The sequence below is a fragment of the Pelecanus crispus genome, chromosome 3, assembly GCF_030463565.1.
Source record: "Pelecanus crispus isolate bPelCri1 chromosome 3, bPelCri1.pri, whole genome shotgun sequence".
Classification (NCBI taxonomy): Eukaryota; Metazoa; Chordata; class Aves; order Pelecaniformes; family Pelecanidae; genus Pelecanus; species Pelecanus crispus.
Window position 1 is genome coordinate 59,289,315 of NC_134645.1, and position 18,237 is coordinate 59,307,551.

The following is an 18,237-nucleotide window of genomic DNA, read 5'->3' on the forward strand; positions in this document are numbered from 1 at the left end:
TCCGCTGCGGGGCCGTGGCGGGCGGTGGAGCCGCGCCGGGCGGCGGAGCCGTGCCGGGCCGCCCCTCGGCTGTCCCCGCCCCCCGCTGTTCGGGCCCAGCCCTCCCGGCGGCGGGGCCGGCTGCGCCGCGCTGCCATGAGAGGCTTTAAACGGCAGGTGCGGGGCAGCGGGGCGGAGGCGCAGGCGGCGGCTGCTGCGGCCCGGCGGTAGCGGCGGGCGCCTTTCGGCTCGGCTCGGCGGGAGCCGCGGCGGAGCGGAGCATGTCGGTGGCGACCGGGGGCAGCGAGGCGGCGGCGGCAGCGGGGGGCGGCGGCGGGAACCGCGTTTTCTTCCAGACCCCCCGCGGCGGCGGCGGGAGCGGCGGCGGCTCCTCCGGCGGCTCCTCCCGGGAGGACTCGGTGTCGGCGGCGGTGCAGGTCCAGCAGCGGCGCCACCAGCAGGGGAAAGTGACGGTGAAATACGATCGGAAGGAGCTGCGGAAGCGGCTGGTGCTGGAGGAGTGGATCGTGGAGCAGCTGGGGCAGCTCTACGGCTGCGAGGTGCGGGGCCGGGGTGGCGGGGTCCCCGGCGCGGCCGCCGCAGCCCCCCCGCCCGCCGCTGCCTCCCTCGCCCCCGGCATCCTCCTCCCGCCCCGAGCCGCCTTTCGGCTTGCGGGCAGGGGAGAGCTGTCACCGCCACCTCCAAATGACATTCCCGGCCCGCCGCCCCCCCTCCCTGCCGCCGCCGCGGCGAAGGTGCCCCCTGTCCCGCGGGGAAGGGGGGAAGGTGTCCGCCGTCCCGCAGAAGGGCTGTCCCCGTCCCGTCCCCCCCCCCCGAGGTGAACGGGAGGGGACCGCCCTCGGGGGCAGGCGGCGGCTACCGAGCGGCTCCTCTCCTCCCGGGGGGCCCCGGCGGCTGCGGCAGGCCCGGGGGTGCGCCCCGGGGCGGCATTTGGGCGGGAGCCGCTGTCCCTGCGGCCCCCCTGCGCAGGGCGGGCCGGGGCGCGGAGGCGCCTTCTCCGGGCTGGGGGGTGCCGGTCCCCTCGCCGGAGGGGAGCGCGGTGTGCGGGGGCGGGGGGGGGGGGGGAGGGAGGAGGAGGAGGAGGGGGCTGTGCGGAGGCGGCTGTTGCGGAGGAAGGGCTCCGGTGCGGGTACGGTCCCCGCTAGACCGTGGTTTTGTATTACCCCGTCTCCCGGAGCGGGGTAGAGACTAGGCAGGAAATTTCAGTGAGCAGTCAGAAGATCATCAGGATGAGAATAGAAAATACTGGGGGGGTTGTATCTAATTTGTAGCTATCAAACCTGTCCTTCTGTTACTCTGGGCAAAAAGTGAGTGTTGCCAGAATGAATTTTCTAATGTAGAGGACAGGCAAACAGGAGGATTTTTCAAGATTATTCAGAGGAATAGTAACTGTTATCTTCCATATGGAGATGGCAATGTTGTAAGTAAAGGAAGCACCAGCACTTCGTTTTGTCAGAGCTTCATTGGAAATGTAGACCTGCTAGTCCCCAGGGTACCCTACCTCCCTGCCACCTCGAGTATTTACTGTTATAAAGGATGAAAATGTGAAGTCTGAACTGAGGTTCGCGCATACTTTTCCCATCAGTAGTCTAATTCACTTCTATTAGAGACTTCTGAAGTAAGATTTGTTGAAGCCAAATGTGAATTTTGCAACTAGTGTCTCTGGAGCCAGCATCCCACCCTGGGGCTCCCACGTGTTCTGGAGCTAGGAAGGCACGAGCTTGGCAGTCCCTGAGGTGTGGATGTGAGGGCCAAAATAACCAGGCCTGCATATCTAGCACGTACATAACACAAATGTTTAAAGAAACTTCCTTGCATCTCAAAACCAGTTTATCAGCAAATTTGTCGGAAGGACTTGCCCTCGTAAAAAATGTGCATGTGACAAGTTAAACCTCCTTAACTATTCACATCCATGAACTAAGGGAAGGAAAGATACAAATCACAGAATGGTTTGGGTTGGAATGAACCTTAAAGATTATCTAGTTCCAACTCCCCTGCCATGGACAGGGACACCTGCCACTAGACCAGGTTGGTCAAAGCCCCATCCAACCTGGCCTTGAATGCTTCCAGGGATGGGGTATCCACAACTTCTCTGGGCAACCTGTTCCAGTGCCTAACCACCCTCAGAGTGAAGAATTTCTTCCTTATAGCTAATCTAAATCCACCCTCTTTCAGTTTAAAGCCATTACCCCTTGTCTTATCACTGCATGTCCTTGTAAAAAGTCCCTCTCCAGCTTTCTTGCAGGCCCCCTTCAGGTACTGGAAGGCTGCTATAAGGTCTCCCCAGAGCCTTCTCTTCTCCAGGCTGAACAACCCCAACTCTCTCAGCCTCTCTTTGCAGGAGAGGTGCTCCAGCCCTCTCATCATCTTTGCGGCCCTCCTCTGGACTGGCTCCAACAGGTCCATGGCCTTCTTATGTTGGGGGCCCCAGAGCTGGACACAGTACTCCAGGTGGGGTCTCACGAGAGTGGAGCAGAGGGGCAGAATCACCTCCCTCAACCTGCTGGCCACGCTGCTTTTGATGCGGCTCAGGATACGGTTGGCCTTCTGGGCTGCAAGTGCACATTGCCGGATCATGTTGAGCTTCTTGTCAACCAACACCCCCAAGTCCTTCTCCTCAGGCCTGCTCTCAATCCATTCTCTGCCCAGCCTGTATTTGTGCTTGGGATTACCCCAACCCACATGCAGGACCTTGCACTTGGCCTTGTTGAACTTCATGATGTTTGCAGGGGCCCATATCTCAAGCTGTCAAGGTCCCTCTGGATGGCATCCCTTTCCTCCAGCATACTGGCTGCACCACACAGCTTGGTGTCATCAGCAAACTTGCTGAGGGTGCACTCAATCCCACTGTCCATGTTGCTGACAAAGATGTTAAACGGTGCCAGTCCCAATACTAACCCCTGAGGAACACCACTTGTCACTGGTCTCCACTTGGACATAGAGCCGTTGACTGCAACTCTTTGAGTGTGACCATCCAGCCAATTCCTTATGCACCAAGTGGTCCATCCATTAAACCCATGTCTCTCCGATTTAGAGGCAAGGATGTTGTGCAGGACAGTGTCAAATGCTTTGCACAAGTCCAGCTAAATGACATCAGTTGCTCTTCCCTCATCCACCAATGCTGTAACCCTGTCGTAGAAGGCCACCAAATTTGTCAGGCACGATTTGCCCTTAGTGAAGCCATGCTGGCTGCCACCAATCACCTCATTTTCCATGTGACTTAGCATAGTTTCCAGGAGGATCTGCTCCATGATCTTCCTGGGCACAGCAGTGAAACTGGCTGGCCTGTAGTTCCCTGCGTCTTCCTTTTTAACCTTTTTAAAAATGGGGGTTATGTTTCCCCCTTTCCAGTCAGTGGGAGCTGCACTGGACTGCCATGGCTTGTCAACTATGATGGATAGTGGCTTAGAAACTTCATCTGCCAGTTCCCTTAGGACCCATGGATGCATCTCATCAGGTCCCATGGATTTGTGCAACTTCAGGTTCTTTAGATGGTCTTAAACCTGAGGAACTCTGGTTTTAATGGGAACTCTGGTTAAAAATAAGCAGTTGTTACTCTTCATCTTGGTGTGACTTGCTTCTCCAACTTCATTATCTGTTAGGCCACATAGCCCGTAGGCTGCAAGGATTTTTCTGAGGTCAGAAGTACTTACAACTGTTTGCATGAACTGATGATTTTGTGTCTGCATGAGCTGATAATGTAGTTAGTAGCTGGCCTACTGGATCTGTTGCCTCTGGTTTGACTCTTGTTGTTCAAAAACACCAGGCCTGTTTGGGCCATGTGCTTTTGATGTACAGGAGTAGTTTTTCTGTATGTAAGAAAGGATGTGATACATGGGACCATACCAAGGTCCAGAGGAATTATTGCTGCTCTTCGCAGTATTCAAATAACTGGCTTGCTGGAGGAAAAAAAAAATTTCATTCTTTTCCTTATTGTGGTTGCCACCTCCAACTGAAATAGAAGGAGGTCTGCTTTAGAAGGAGGGCTCCCCATTAAGATGGGGACCATATATGGCTGCATAAAAATAGCTTTTTTGATTATTCGGTTTCTAAGGTGACTTTTAGGGGAAAAAATGGTTTGACACAACAGATGAAAATGTTTTTAGCTTTGAAGGTTGAGGGCAAAATGTTTAAGTCGTCTTCTGCTCTTTGCTCTTATGCATGAACCAGCATCAGCATGGATGACAGTAGTGAAAAGGTCAAGCAATTAATATGCTATCAGAATAAAGTTGAAGATGCATGATGAGTGTAGTGATTAAAGACAATAGCAATTTAATGCAAGATGCCTTGCTTGAATCTGCTTGAATTACTTTTAGGCTTACAGATGTAGCTCAAGCTGGAACGTAATCACCTATGCAGACAGTTAATAACCCTGTCTGAAGGCAGGTTTGGGGGGGGTGGGGACTGCTCGCTTTAACTTCTGTGGCAGATCTACCATAACTTCCTGATGCAGTGACACTTAAGTTCTGAAATAATCTGAAATCACCCAGAATATCAGAAATAGCCATCGAACTGCTAATTCTGGAAGAGCTAACCAGTGGCAGTGTTTCATTGCTGTTCTGCTTCAGAGCTCTGTTTCTAAGGAGCAATGCACTTCATTCCTGGGAAGAGCAGAAATAAGTGGAGGGCGCTTGCAGTGCAGTGCACTGAAAGTGTGCAGGAAGACCTGGGTGTCTCTTTGTGGTACTGCATAAATGGAGTGCCTGCTCACCGTTTTCCATTTAAATAATGTTTTCTATTAAATTACGCTGAGATTTATCAGTAAGTGGATACTTGCAGAAAGACTGCCTTTATTCGAAGCTAACATGTATTCATAGTCTCTCAAGTACTTGCAAGTTAAGTCAGCTATAAGCCTGTCTTGGCTTGGTGACAAAGTTTAGGAGATGAGGTTGGGAAATAAGGAGACAGGTTTGTTTGTGTTCTTTCTCTAGTAGATGTTGTCTTTAGTGGTACAGTTCTGGTTTTTAAAAATTGGATGTCAAGCAGGGTAATGGAGTTGGGGGGAGGTGGTTTAGAAGGAGCTCTTTGAGACTATTTTTAATGCTGACCACAGATCCATGATACAAAGATCAGCTTTAGAAAGGTTACTTCCACATAATGCAGACTTTAGGGATAAAAAACAGTCTGAACGGTAAAGGGGTTACCAAGGTAGAAAACTTTAGTAGGACCGGAGACTCTTGAGCAGGATTTGTTTGGCACCAGAACCTGTCAGGCTAACACACTCAAGTCAAGTGCTTCAGGTGAGTGTCAGTCTGGCTGTTTGCTCCTGGAGCTGCTTCTTTTAAAAGAAAAAAAAAAAAAAAAAAAAAGTAGTTTTATAACCTGTTTGTTCTATGAACGCTGAAACTGAAGTTGTGGTCACAGGTTAGTATATTGAAAATGCAGTGCCTTAATTGCAGGACTTGAACTGACTTCAGTATTGACCTTTACTAGGTATCTTGATTCTAAAAATAGTTTCTCCACAGATGCTTCATGTTTTGGGCTAAGTCCATTATTGGTTAAGAATTGCTAAATAATGCTGCACAGAACAACTTGCATCATCACTATTCATTCCCTAATGGTTTGCAACTTGTAGTTCAGCATGAAAGTGATGACAGTCTAGTTTTCCAGAGGTATGATCTATGTTGTGTGCACCTTACAAACTTGTACAAATTTATATATGAAAAGGAAAAAAAAAAGGCCACTAGATTTGTCCCCAGAAACCATTCAACTTTGCAGGTGAATTGCTGTGCTCAGGGGTCCTGTCTACCCACAATTATAGCATTTGCTATAAATGGTAAAATGCTGATGGAATGAGCGCATTGAGGGCACACAGATTTTGCACAGCATTAGTAAACAATGAAAAAAGATTTTGCTTGTACTATGGGTTTGTTGCTGAGTATTTTTTAATGGAGAGACATGCATGTACAAATCAAATAAGCCCTTAGATTTTGCACTCTAGAAGTTGAATATAAGATTTACCTTCTAACATGAGATATTGATGAGCTTAGTTGGATAATCAACTATTTCATTAGAGTATGTCTAATCATGTATGGAAATCGGTGCTTGGCAAAGGATATGATGTTGGTCTGGAAGTAACAGGGAATTATGTCCAAGCTTACCCCTTTTCCATTCCAGGGCAAAATACCCTGGAATTCTGTTTAAAAATTCAACGTGCAAGAAAATATAACTGAAAGAGCTGTTCATAGAAGCCCCTCAAGCATCTCCTTTAAGAGTACAATGCCATGCCAGATTGACAATTGTCATATGTAGGATTCTCTTTCACCTCCTGATACAGGTACTGCAATGACAAGAATGGCATGAAGCTCCAAAATGGATAATCTGTGGCAATTAGTTAAAAAAAAAAAATGTATTGGTGCGGTATAGGAGGGAAGGGAGCAATTTAACTTGGTCCTGTGTGGATTGAGCTCCTTTCCCCTGGGTGCTCAGTGACTGCAGTGTTGGAGAACACCCTCTTCGGCTGTCTTCCTGAAGCTGCTGGGATAAGCTAACAGTGACAGCTTGTCCCTAACAGAGCATCAGAGAGTCTGTTGGTCTGTACACACTTCAGTTTGAACTGGTTGGTGCTAGACAGGAGACAAGAGGAAGGCCCTTATCTAGGCTGGAGAGCTAGGTCACAAAAGTAAAAACTTCCTATCCCTCCCTTTGCTCTCTTGCCACAAAACTGCGTTGGCTGTAGTGGTAAAGCTAGTGGCAAAGTGTAAAAGGTGGACTGAGGGTTGTGGGGAAGCTCTGAACAAATTAGGTGCCTTGACTAGATTTCCAAAATATTTTTTCAGTACTGAATGCTGTTGCAGACTGATGGGTATTGATGGTCTACCAAGAGCAGCGCTACGTATGCTGAATAACTAGATGCTGTACAGGGTATCAGTTCCTCTGTGCATTTGCATCCAAACAGGCATGTCTTACGACTTGATGGGCTTGGTCGCAGCTGTTTCTCTCCCTACTGTTTGGAACTGTATTTATATGGGGCACTGACCTTCTGCCCAGTATAGACCACCTTCTCCAGCCCACTCTCTCATGGGTCAGATCCTGTGTGTCTGAGGCAGTTGGCATGGTTAGCAGGGATCTGTTTTGCTCTGGGTTTGGAAGAATGCAGAGTAAAACGGTGCAAGGACTTCAGGGCCAAACACTTCTCCCCTGCCTCCCTCCAAACATCCCGTCCTTGCCAAACAGCCTGGTCAGCATGCTGCTAAGGCTGCCATGTAGTGATGTGGACCTGATGGTATGATCAGGTACTACTTATTCCTCAGGCTATGGTGAGGTAATGTTTGAAATTCATTACTCACTTCTCAGAAAGGTGTTTGGTAAGGAAATCCACTGAATAAAATACTACAGAAACCAACTTTTGCTGACCGTCTGACTCTTTGAATAGACTTCCTCTAACTTGGACCAAGATCTCACAAATGGTCATTGTGTGTGGACTCCTTTCTAAATGGATCAAAAATGGGAAGAGACTGAGAGAGGTCTGAGAGTTAGAGAGAGTGTTGCTCCTTAGAAGAATGCAAGTCAGTAGGAAGCGTAATAAAGGATTTCTTTCTTCAGCAAATGGACTATTACAGTCTAGATGGATTGGAGTAAAGTACTTGGAGGTCCATCAAATTGCTTAGAAATGTATTTGGGTTATTTCTTTTGGACAACTATTACTGATGTCAGATCTCCATGTTGTATGGCATGAAGTTTGGAGCACTCTCTTGACGGTAGGGTTGCTGCTCAACATACCCGTGTCAGTTGAAGGGTTGCTGTCATCAGAGACCTACAAAGGACACAGGCAGCACTGGTGTAACAAAGGCTTCTTATACCATGTAGCAACCAAAGAAAGGCATTTGAGTCCCAAGAGTAGAAAATAGGAAGCCCAAAATGGTCCATAAAATGCATGCTGCTGCTTTCAGAGGAGTGGGCTTAAGTACCTTGAAGGTGCCAAGCACCTGATGGAGGTGAGGCCAGAGCCTTTTGTCTCTAAATGTGCTGCTTAAACTCCGATATTAGGTTCTAAAGACCCTAATCTAGTAGGAAATGTACCACCATTCAGTTACTTTCCTCCTTTTTACATGCAAAATTTGCAATACATCTCAAAGGAGTTGAAGAAAATTACTTTTCTATTATTTGAGCTTTGTATGGTCTGGATGTTATTTCTGGACTGGTCATGCTGTCTTACATAGCAGCAATATTCTTGACTTCTAATTTAACAACTTCACAACATAAATCTTCATCTTCCGTCAGCTATTCCATAGCAAATCTTTCGTCCTTTCCCTCTCCATTCAAGATTCAACTGGTCTCTTTGCTGAAGCGGTAGGTGTGGCTGTTTTATAACAAGGCAAAGAAATAATTGATTGCTTACATCACTTAAATTTTTGTAATTGTACTTGCAAACAGTAGCTTTCAACCGTTGTGGCTACAAAGGCTCTTCTGCCTTTAGGCAAACTGCTTTACATAGAGTCAGTGCTTGATTATCCAGGGTAACAGGGGTGGGGAGGGGGTGGAAGAGAGAACACGGATACAAGGGGAAAAAACATCGATTTAAAAAAAGTAATTGTAAACTATGCTGCAAATCATGCAGTGAACATACAGCTGAAGAGGGAAGAGGAGGAATCGATCATTAATCTGCCCCTTTCTCCCACTCAAGTTCATCACACACATCTACATTGCTTTTGGACTTGAGACTGGCTTGGATATGTCTGTACTTGTAGCACAATTAAACTACAACATGGATATATATTCACAGATAGCTGAGAGCTGGTTATGTTGTGCTTCATTGAAGACACTGGTCTGACTTGTGCACTGTCAGTCCCTTGTACCCCTGTATCCTGACAGGGTAAGTCAGAGTGGGGTCTCTTCCATTATTCTCATAGCTTTGCATTAGCTGATCTAAACTGTGCTATGGAAGCAAGTGCCTGAAACCTGTTTAAATGAGGAAAATATGTATTTCGTGGCACATCTGCCTCCTCTTAAAAGTCATAGGGAATGTTTCTAAATAGGTGTGGTATCTAAATAAAAGGATGTTCTACTTGAAGTAAGACTTCATTTCACAAGTAGTGTGATAGTTTAGGGTTGTCACAAGTCTAAATTAATTCTCTGTTGACCCATGCCGTACAAAGGCTGGCTGAACTCTTGTTTGCATTTGTAATAGCTCTCCCTTTGGAGTAGCTTATGTCCAGCCACTTAAAAGGCACTGTACTGGGCCCAGATCCAACCAAAACCACCTGAACAATTCCATAGTGCATTCTACTGTACGTGTGTGTGAAGCAGCTCTCTGAGAGTACAGGAGGTGCTGATGAAAAAAGTATGCTATCCTGTCTCTAACCTGATGCAGTCTGAATTATGGTCACTTTGTCTCTTGTCACCACAGGTGATAAAGCAGCAGCAGTAATATCGGTCCATTCTTCGAGCAGCCTTGTATCTTGCCTGCAGTATAAGAAAGCTACGTTCTCATTTTTCCCTTTCCTTTTTATTTCCCTTCCCTCCATCTAACTCCAGAAACTTCTATTTGACAGCACAAATTGAGTAGGTTAGATGTGGCCATCCATCTGTGTCACTGCAACTTTTGGCTGCCTGTCCTAAAACATTGGCAGTTTCTTTTGCTGTCCCCTCGTGTGACACATGGACTTAATGGAAGTCAAGATTTCTAGAAGCTATTAATGTTGGAGAAGGGTGGGATAAAATCTTAATTGTATGCAGTCCATACCACAGCAGTATGGCTGTATTTCAAAGGTAGAATAAATTTAGCCTGTTAAAGATCTTCTTGGAACAAGGTATCATTTGGGCAGAGGTGCACACTGAAACAAATCAAATCTTCTTTGAAGTGATAAGTATTTAATTCTGAGGATCACATTTGAATAGCAGAACTGTTACCTTTTTTTTCTTTTTCCCCCCCTAGGGAGCATGATATCTCTTCTAGGAACCAGTTCAACACGGTATCTTAAACTCTTTTTGGGGAACACACAGATCACAACCCCAGAAGGCATCTTGTATCTTTTCAGTCCACATGATATTTATCAGTAGCACAGATCTAGTGGATCTAAACCTAGAGAAAAATCATAACGTGTACTATAGGTCTTTAATTATTAGAATGCTGGTAGCTTAATTAACTCAATGTAATACTGTTCTGCATGTGGAGCAAAGCTAGTGCAAATGATAGCATTAATTTAACGTGGCCTACTGGTAAGTAAGTAAATGGCTAGCTTGTGCAGTGGTGCTAGGCTACAGGTGACATTTCCAGTGGTGACTGAGAAGAGTTCACCATTCTGAGTGTGGTGCCAACAAGGGGATCACAGGCTTCTGTCCTGTGTGTTGGACTTCATAAATGCAAATGATGGCAAAATCAATGCCTAATGAAAATCCTCTTATCAGACTGTCTTTAATAGGATTACTTTCCAGAACACAGAATTGGGAAGGATCTCCTGGGTCACAGGGTCTGTTTTCTCATTTGCAGATAAGCTCCTTGCATTTGATATAATTTTTCAATGGAGTAACTCAGTTATATGATGTTTCTTTCCACATTATTTCATAGATTTAAATATACCTTTTAAACCTTTTAGACACTAGGGTCTTTCTGACCCCCTTCATAAAATACAGAAAGACTTAGACAGAAGACCACTGCTTGCTTGGAATGGGCTTGCCTGGACTTTCACTCTGGGGTGAAGTTTAAATAGATCATAAATGCACTTTACCCTCTGTCCTTACTCTGGGCATCATCGGGCTCAAGTGATGACCACAGTAGAAGGGCAGAAGTATCAAGACAGTGATTCTGCTGTAGGTCACTTACTACCTTATTACAAAATCTGTCTTTTGAGTAGATGTCTGCAGACTCTGGGAGAAATGTGCTCACTAATATTTCATGGAATTAATTTAGCAGTACTTGGAAAATATATGATGTTAGCTGCTCAAGATCCTAACTTATTTTAGCACTTGAATGATAACTTCTTTGAAGCAGATATCTAAATTAACTCTAGTGTGGTACGAATGATTTGTTCTACTTTAGGTGACTGATATATAACATTTTGACACATTTACTTTAAACACAAAGAATGCCTTGAGGTTTTACAATTGGTTGCCTTACATTTTAAAAGATAATACCTGAAACACACATTGCACTTTTTGTCAGAAAAGAAGTCCAGATATTCTAGAATAAATTCTTGGGTCTTTTTGTTATGCTGGTAGTAATTATGCCATTTTTAGGGTTACTGTCTAATTCTGTATTCCTGTCTCAGGTGCACTGAGGCAAAACTGCTTGGTCTTCTTTCTAAGAAAGTTAACAAAACTCCCTAAACTTGGATTATGGTTGAATTCCTCCTCTTCATATTGAAATTGAATCCTCTCTGAATGCCGAAACTAATGTGGGGAGGAGTGCTGGTGGGAACTAGCTCACTGGCAGCCAGAAACATCTCAGTTCTTACTTCAGCTGTCACTGTAGTACTAGTTTACTAGTCTGCTTAGCTAAAGATTTAATTGACTTGCTCGTAGGTATCCAGCTGCTATTTGTTTATCAAGACCAAACTCTTACACAGAAGATCTGCCTTAGTGTCTTGAAGTAATTCTGATAACCAAAGAATGCATTTATACAAGGAAGCAAGATATCAATCCTTCACTTCATAATGTGGAGGCTGTCTTGTCTCAGATTGCCTACAACGGAGGCTTCCAGGACTTCTGTAAAAGCAAACACCTAAACAACATCTCCCCGTTGTCTTCTTTTTCAGTAGGTCTCTGAACAATTTTTCCTGTTATTTTTTTTTTTTGAGTTTATACCACATTTCACCTTAAAATATGTAATAACTACATTTGATACTAGAATTGTTAGCTCTTGCTCTGAGTTAGTAGTTTGCAGTGCATTGGATGTAGCAAGCGGAAGGAGGCAGGACTGTGTGCCAAAATACATTTTTGGTAATCTGACAGTGAGAAGAAGCACTGGAATAAACCAGGGGTCCCATACAGTCTTTAGCATCCTTCTCCCAGGGTTCATCGTTCTCGGTGGGATAGTCACAGCAGATTATCCCACTTCCTAGATCTGGAGCTGTTTGGTGAATTAAAGGTCCCTCAGGCACTCTTCTATCTTTCGCAGTCTGTGGACTTGCCTGGGGAGTGAGGTGGTGTCTCTGGCCCCTGGGGAAGAGGAGTGTCTGCTTTAAAGCATGTTAGAACTCCTGCTGATATTTCTTGACACCAATGGACTAGAGCCAAAATGCATTGACTGCCAGTCCCTAGCCTGCCTGCTGCTCAAGATTAGCATCTTGGGGGAGGGAGGGGTCTAGCAGTCATCACTGTGTAGAGCACACTGCTATGGTCAGGCACCACTTGAAGGAATGACTTGCTACAAACCATGAGAAGCTCTCCAGATCTCTTACTAAATTTCTTCAACAAGAAGATTAAGTTGTTCCTAGATTCTGCAAGATGCGAGAGCGCTTGTTTTGGTACCACTGAATAAAACATTTCCTCCTGGCCCACCCCCCCGCCGAAGGCAGACTTCTTGTCTTCCATGTCAAATCTGACAGGACCTAATACTTCTGACTAAAGAAATATTGGCATTTGAAAACTGTTATTCCAATCAATAACGCTTTAATTGCCTGGTAAGACAAAAATGCAGTGAGAAGACCATGAGTGTGTCAGACACTTGATGTACCCACACTGCATGACTCTTATTGCAGAAGTCAATTTACGCACAGCTTCTGAGCACAGAGAAAATCAATACTGGAGACTAAGAGATTATATTTATAGGGCTGCTGAAGCTGAGGTGAGGAGAGCTGTTTAGAGGCCTCATTATCTCATGTGCTCTTTCCTTGTGTTCTTTCAAGTGCTCTGATAGAGTAATTAATCCTTGAAGTGCCCCAAGAGGTGAACCTAGTTAATTGCACTGCTGTTTAGCCTAAATTCCCAGGGTGCAGAGAACCTGGTGTTGATCCTGTTTGGTAGAAATGCTTTCTTAAAGTGTATTCCTTGGGTCTTTTTCACCTCCATTCTTAAAAGAAAACAGTCAATCTGTCAAATTTGACTGGGCATGGAATGGTCCTAGTCATCAGGGGTCGTGCTAGGAGAATGTGGCACCACCATGGTGTGAGAGAAGGAGAAAACTGATGAATCTCAGGACTCCTCTGAAGTGCTAGGTTGGCACTTATGAATCTTAAGCTAGAGCTGTATAAGTTTTATTCATTTCTGAAAGGGAAACGGATCTTTCCAGAGTCTAGAAAGTCAGTTCCAAGCATGGCATGTACTTTCCGTGGAAATGCTAGGATGAGGTGTGGTAATCTATAACTGTAGAAAATGCCCTGCATGTTCATCCTGTGTTGTCTAGCTGTGGAGCTCAGAGCCCACTCAAACTTTGCTTCCATGTAGTGCAACTTGTTCTCGCAAGCACTTCTTTTCTTAGATAAGAAGCTGTCTCTTCAGCTTCTCTGGTTCACTGTTGCCCTCCATGTGGTGGAACAACACAGTATGGGCTTAGCTGTTATCAAGCTATTGCATTCTTCCCAGATGCAGAGTTACGTGTAAATTGCAGGGAAGCCGTCAGCTGGGCTTCTGTTATTTGGAGGTGGAGAGTGACCTGCTACTGTGAATCAGGAAGAGGTAGGAATGTCCTGTGACTACTATGTAGAAAGTCATTGCACTGGCGTAATCCTCATAGTACCACCATTTAGAAAACTCCTGATGGCTTAACTTCCTGTGCCTCTCAAGGATGACTATGTAACAGTGATTTAGTGTACAACTTGTATTTGCTAATACCAAACTATTTCTGCCCTGTGTAAGTGGCTGATAACAAAAAACATGACATGTGCTCCCTATCTGCCTTGGAGTGTTTTGTTTAACAGAAGTGACAACCAAGCATAGACTTAGCATGTCCTATTTTTATATCGAGAACACAATGCATTTGCTTTGGAGACAGCACTTGATTTTTAACAAATGTTTTGCTGAGATTGGATCCATGTCATGGGTATGGTTAGGAAGTGCTGAATGCTCTCTTCCTCTGCTCACTGTAGTTTGTGATCAATACCCCTTCTTCATTTAGCAATTTCACACTCTGGTGATTCCTTTAGACTTCTGTAGAGATGCACAAATTAGACAACAATTCCTTAACTAGCATGTTATGGATATTTTTGGATGAGCTGAAGTTGTTTTGACAGTTCAGTTATAAAAACAGTAAAATACCAGTGTTAGTACTAGAGAAGGCTAAATGAAGTCTAAACCTTACTGTGTCTGAATGTCAGTTCCTTCTCTATGCTTACTAATGACATAGCAGTTGCAGCGTGCAAGATTGTTTAATTTCTCTGCATAATGAGCAGAGGTGGTGTTTTTGGTTTTTTTTTTTTTTTTAAAATTAACCTTATGGTTGAATGGAATGCCTGATGTGCTGTATTATTATTATTGGCAGCTCTTTTTGGGGAAACAGGTATTTTTGTGTACTAAAATCGTTTTCTGCAATCACATGTTCTCACCAATTGATTTAATTTTGTGTTGTGATAAAGACAATAGAGAGCTGCAGCCATTGTAACAGGGGATTGACTTTTATTATCAAGGTTATGGGCACCATGAGGTGTGGAGTTCTCAAAATTCAGAATCGCGTGGCATTTGATCTTGTATTTCTTGTGGTGCTTGTTTTCCATAATTTATTAGCAATGGCACGAATCCCAGAGAATATGCTGCTCCACCTTGTGTCTTGCCCACACCTCCACCTGCTGGCTACATCCCTGCTTTTACTGCCTGTAGCTCTAGGGTAATTTACGCTCTTAGGATGCATACCACAAGGGACACATCTCCTGCCTTGAGAACTGCTCTGAAATTTAAGGGCTTGAGAGGATGGAGTGGTTGGGAACTCTTTTGGGAACCCTTGTCCTAGAAAGTACAAAGGCTGCAGTTGTTGATAGGGGTCTGAAGAGATGAGGATTTTCCCACCCTTCCTTCACCTATTTCTCCACTGCCAGTAAGTGGAGAACAAGTTCTGTGCCAGCAAGTTCTGTGCTGTCCTAAGCACCATGGCTTTGATTAGTGGAGAACAAATACTCCTCTCTGCTCTAGAACTTGCTTCCATCCATCTTGTAATAGGTGGCAGAAGGATATCTACTGCTTCTGAACCAATGGGAAGTGTTGGATCATCAGGGCCAGGTGGGAAGAGATTGGAGAGGCAAAAGAGGAAATGGAAAGTTGGGTGGGCCTGGAGAGGCCAAAGGAAGGTAGAGATGGTAGAATACATATAGAAGCCCTATGGTAGGCTGCCTGCCTTGTCTATGTTTTTCCATGTTACTACTTTCACCAGTGGGTACTTCTGATGCAGGTTTGTGGGTATATGTCTCCTTGCCTAAAATCTGCTGGCTTGCTTCTAGCAGCAGGACTATGGGCAGTAGAAGGTGCCAATTTGATAAATATAAGTAATTATTCAGTAGCCTGCTTTCTTCCTGTGCCCCCCAGTCCCTGATTCAGCTTGTCCCCTTCTGTTTTTCTCTTTAAAGACTCACAGAAATATTTGCAGTAGTGGAGGAGAGAACTTCAGAAGTTGGGGATTGTAGGGACAATGAGATTGACTGTAGTTATGTTTGCTTCTCTTGCTCTAGAGGCAGCTTTTGGGACAAGTGGCTACTGGGATTTTGTATTTTAGGAAAACTTGCTTCAATAATGTTTAAAGCAATGCCAGTATTGGAGAGTCCACTGGAAGTGGATTAGAGGGAGAAGTAACACAATTACTATCACCAACTACTGATGTTTCTACAATTAAGTGAGGTCTGTACATTTACTTTGACAGCACATGGTGCATCCAAATGCTTCTGAAAAATTTGTCCGATATTTTTTGTAACTTGTGCATGGGATCTGGGCAAGTGTCTTCAGGTATGCTTGTGCAGTTGCCACCTCACTCCAAGCCTATCACTAACTGGTGAAATGGTCTTTGTAAATGGCTCTTCTTCAGACTTTTCTGGGCTGACAGGTGTTCAGTAAGATAAATTGTTGATGGCCATAAAGAGTTTCTCATGGAACAGGAACCACCAGGTCCAAATGTCTGAGATACGGGCTATAGCAAAAATGAAATAATAGACAGTTTTGAGCTGATTTTCTGCACTCTGTGCCTCTTAGAGGCATGCTATGAAGCAAATTTTTAACAGAAGCAATTTTCCACTCACTGAGCCCCGCTTAACAATTATTTAATTTTAATAGTCCAGCTATGGTACGAACAGTTAGTGTTAGAAAATGATGGTCTTTCAACATTAGTCTCAAAGTGACCTGTTCATGCTGTCACATTGTGGCATCTGCTGTTATTCCAGACTAGCACTATTTTCTCATCCATTTGACTTTTCTTTTTTTTCCCCCAATCTTTACAAAAAAGCAAAACCTGAACTATACATGCAATTAATTCCACAGTACTGAACAGGAGCACTAGGGATGTGCTTCTGAAACACTGCAGCAGACGGGCTGACTATGCCTTGAAAAAGCAGGTTTCTTCCCTTCTGATTTTCACAGCTGCAGTGTTAAGCATAAAAGCAGTGAAGTTTGAGTATGTCTGACTCTGTCATCCCACACTGGCTTGTTTTTCATGTTGACTCCATCCTGTACGATTTGTTTCTTTTAGCAGTTATCCAGGTTTCTGACTTTTTTTTTTTTTTTTTTCTTTTCAAGTGGTCAGTTAGCAAATCGATGTGAAGAAAGTTGCATTAAAACCTAGCCTGGGAATTTCTTGCCCCAAAAGGCAAAATACACAGACAAGGCAAAAAGAAGGGAAGCCATCTGTGAGTTAGCAAAGACTGGCTTGCAGAGGAGCTGTGGGCAGAGCAGTTGGCTTTCAGCTCTGCTGCTATAGATGAGAAGTCTTTGCTTGCTGTAGGGTAAGGAGAAGGGGAAGAATAATAGCAAGCAGAGGGTGTGTGTTATAGGAGAGGAATTAATATATGCAAAGACATACCCGTTTGGCATTACTCTTAGTGTTTCAGACTCTGCAGGAAATGAGACATGGAGTGGAAGCTGGGGGAAAAGGAGTGTGATCTCTTCTCTCCTCTCCTAATTCACAGTCCCTCCCCTCAAATCTTGTAACGCTCAGTGTGGAGCAGCAGCGATGCTGAAGGTGACTTCTGGTCAAAGCATGGCTGTAGAGCAGTGGCAGTGCTGACAAGGCTGGCTGGCAGCGAAGGAAGGAAAACCCGAGCGCCTTGGAGGAAGGGCAGCAGCAGCTCTGCGGCTGGCTCCCCAGTGCTGGTTGGGAGGCATTGCTTGCTTGAGCTCAGCTGGGGATGCCTCTGCTGCTGGCTGCAAAAATAGTGTTTGTTGAGAGATCTTGCTTCTCACCATCCCTTTTATGCAGCGGTCACACAGCGCTGTGCGGGGGCTCAGGCACGGCGTGCGGCTCTGGGCCTTGCTGCCATTTGTCCCGTGTGCTCGTGCTGCGCCTGTACCGGGCGGGCTGCCTGGGCTGGGCAGGGCCAGCCCTGCGCCCCGGGCACCTCCCTGGGGACAGGGATGGGTTGTGGGCCTGCGGGTGGGCCTGGCTCGCTGGGGCCCATGGCAGGGCTGTGGGCAGCTGGAGACCGGCCCTGCTGCGGCGTCGCTGGGGCAGGGGCTGCTGGCCCCGGGGGCTGACGTGGGGTCCTGGGCCGTGGGGGAGCCCCGGGGTCCAGGCAGGAATGGTCAGGGCTGGTGGAGCCCCTGGGGCCCTGGCACTCAAGTGAATTTGGCTTCTGGGACGGGTTTGCTTATGAGCAGAGCTCACTTTAGGATACATTCTTATAAAACCTTTTAGTCCTGGGTGTTTCTTAAGGCTGTCGGGGGCAAATGTGGGAAGTTTGGCCTTGCGGGGAGAGCTCCAGGTCTGGGAAACAGGCGGTAACATGGGGGTGTGAGGCATGTGAATGTGCATGTCGGAGACTGAGCGTTTGAAGATGTCAGTGCAGACCCCAGCTGTGTTATAACCAGAGCAGCTGTATGGACCCTGTTGAGGTGTGTGTCATGCCAATAATCTAGTTTTTGTGTAAAGACTCATTTTCTGAAGCGCTTTTGTTCAGTCATGAAACCCATTTAAATGTCAATTTCTGGAACAATGTTTCTTAATTTCCTCATATCACAACAGTTTGATATGCTGAAAGATTCTGCTTGCCACAGACTTTTGGTGCTGAGGATAAAATAGCCGTACAAGGCAGAGTAGGTGAAGGGAGAGGAGAGGGCAGGCTAAGCCCAGAGCCCATGAATGCTTATGGAGGGACTGCAGTCCTGTTGGGGACTGGGGGCTGGCCAGAGGTGTTAAAAGGAGGTAAGACGGTGAGACCCTGAGTACTA

At 45.7% G+C, this 18,237-nt stretch overlaps 1 protein-coding gene across 1 annotated transcript in view; it reads left to right on the plus strand.

Moving 5' to 3' along the window:
- The first annotated feature begins 260 nt into the window (after positions 1-260).
- The window catches only part of PPP1R14C (protein phosphatase 1 regulatory inhibitor subunit 14C), a 58,977-nt gene continuing 41,000 nt past the window's right edge, over positions 261-18,237 (plus strand). Inside the window, exon 1 of the mRNA XM_075708213.1 lies at positions 261-539. Coding sequence (XP_075564328.1) covers positions 261-539 — 279 coding nt within the window. The remainder of the gene's footprint in view (positions 540-18,237) is intronic.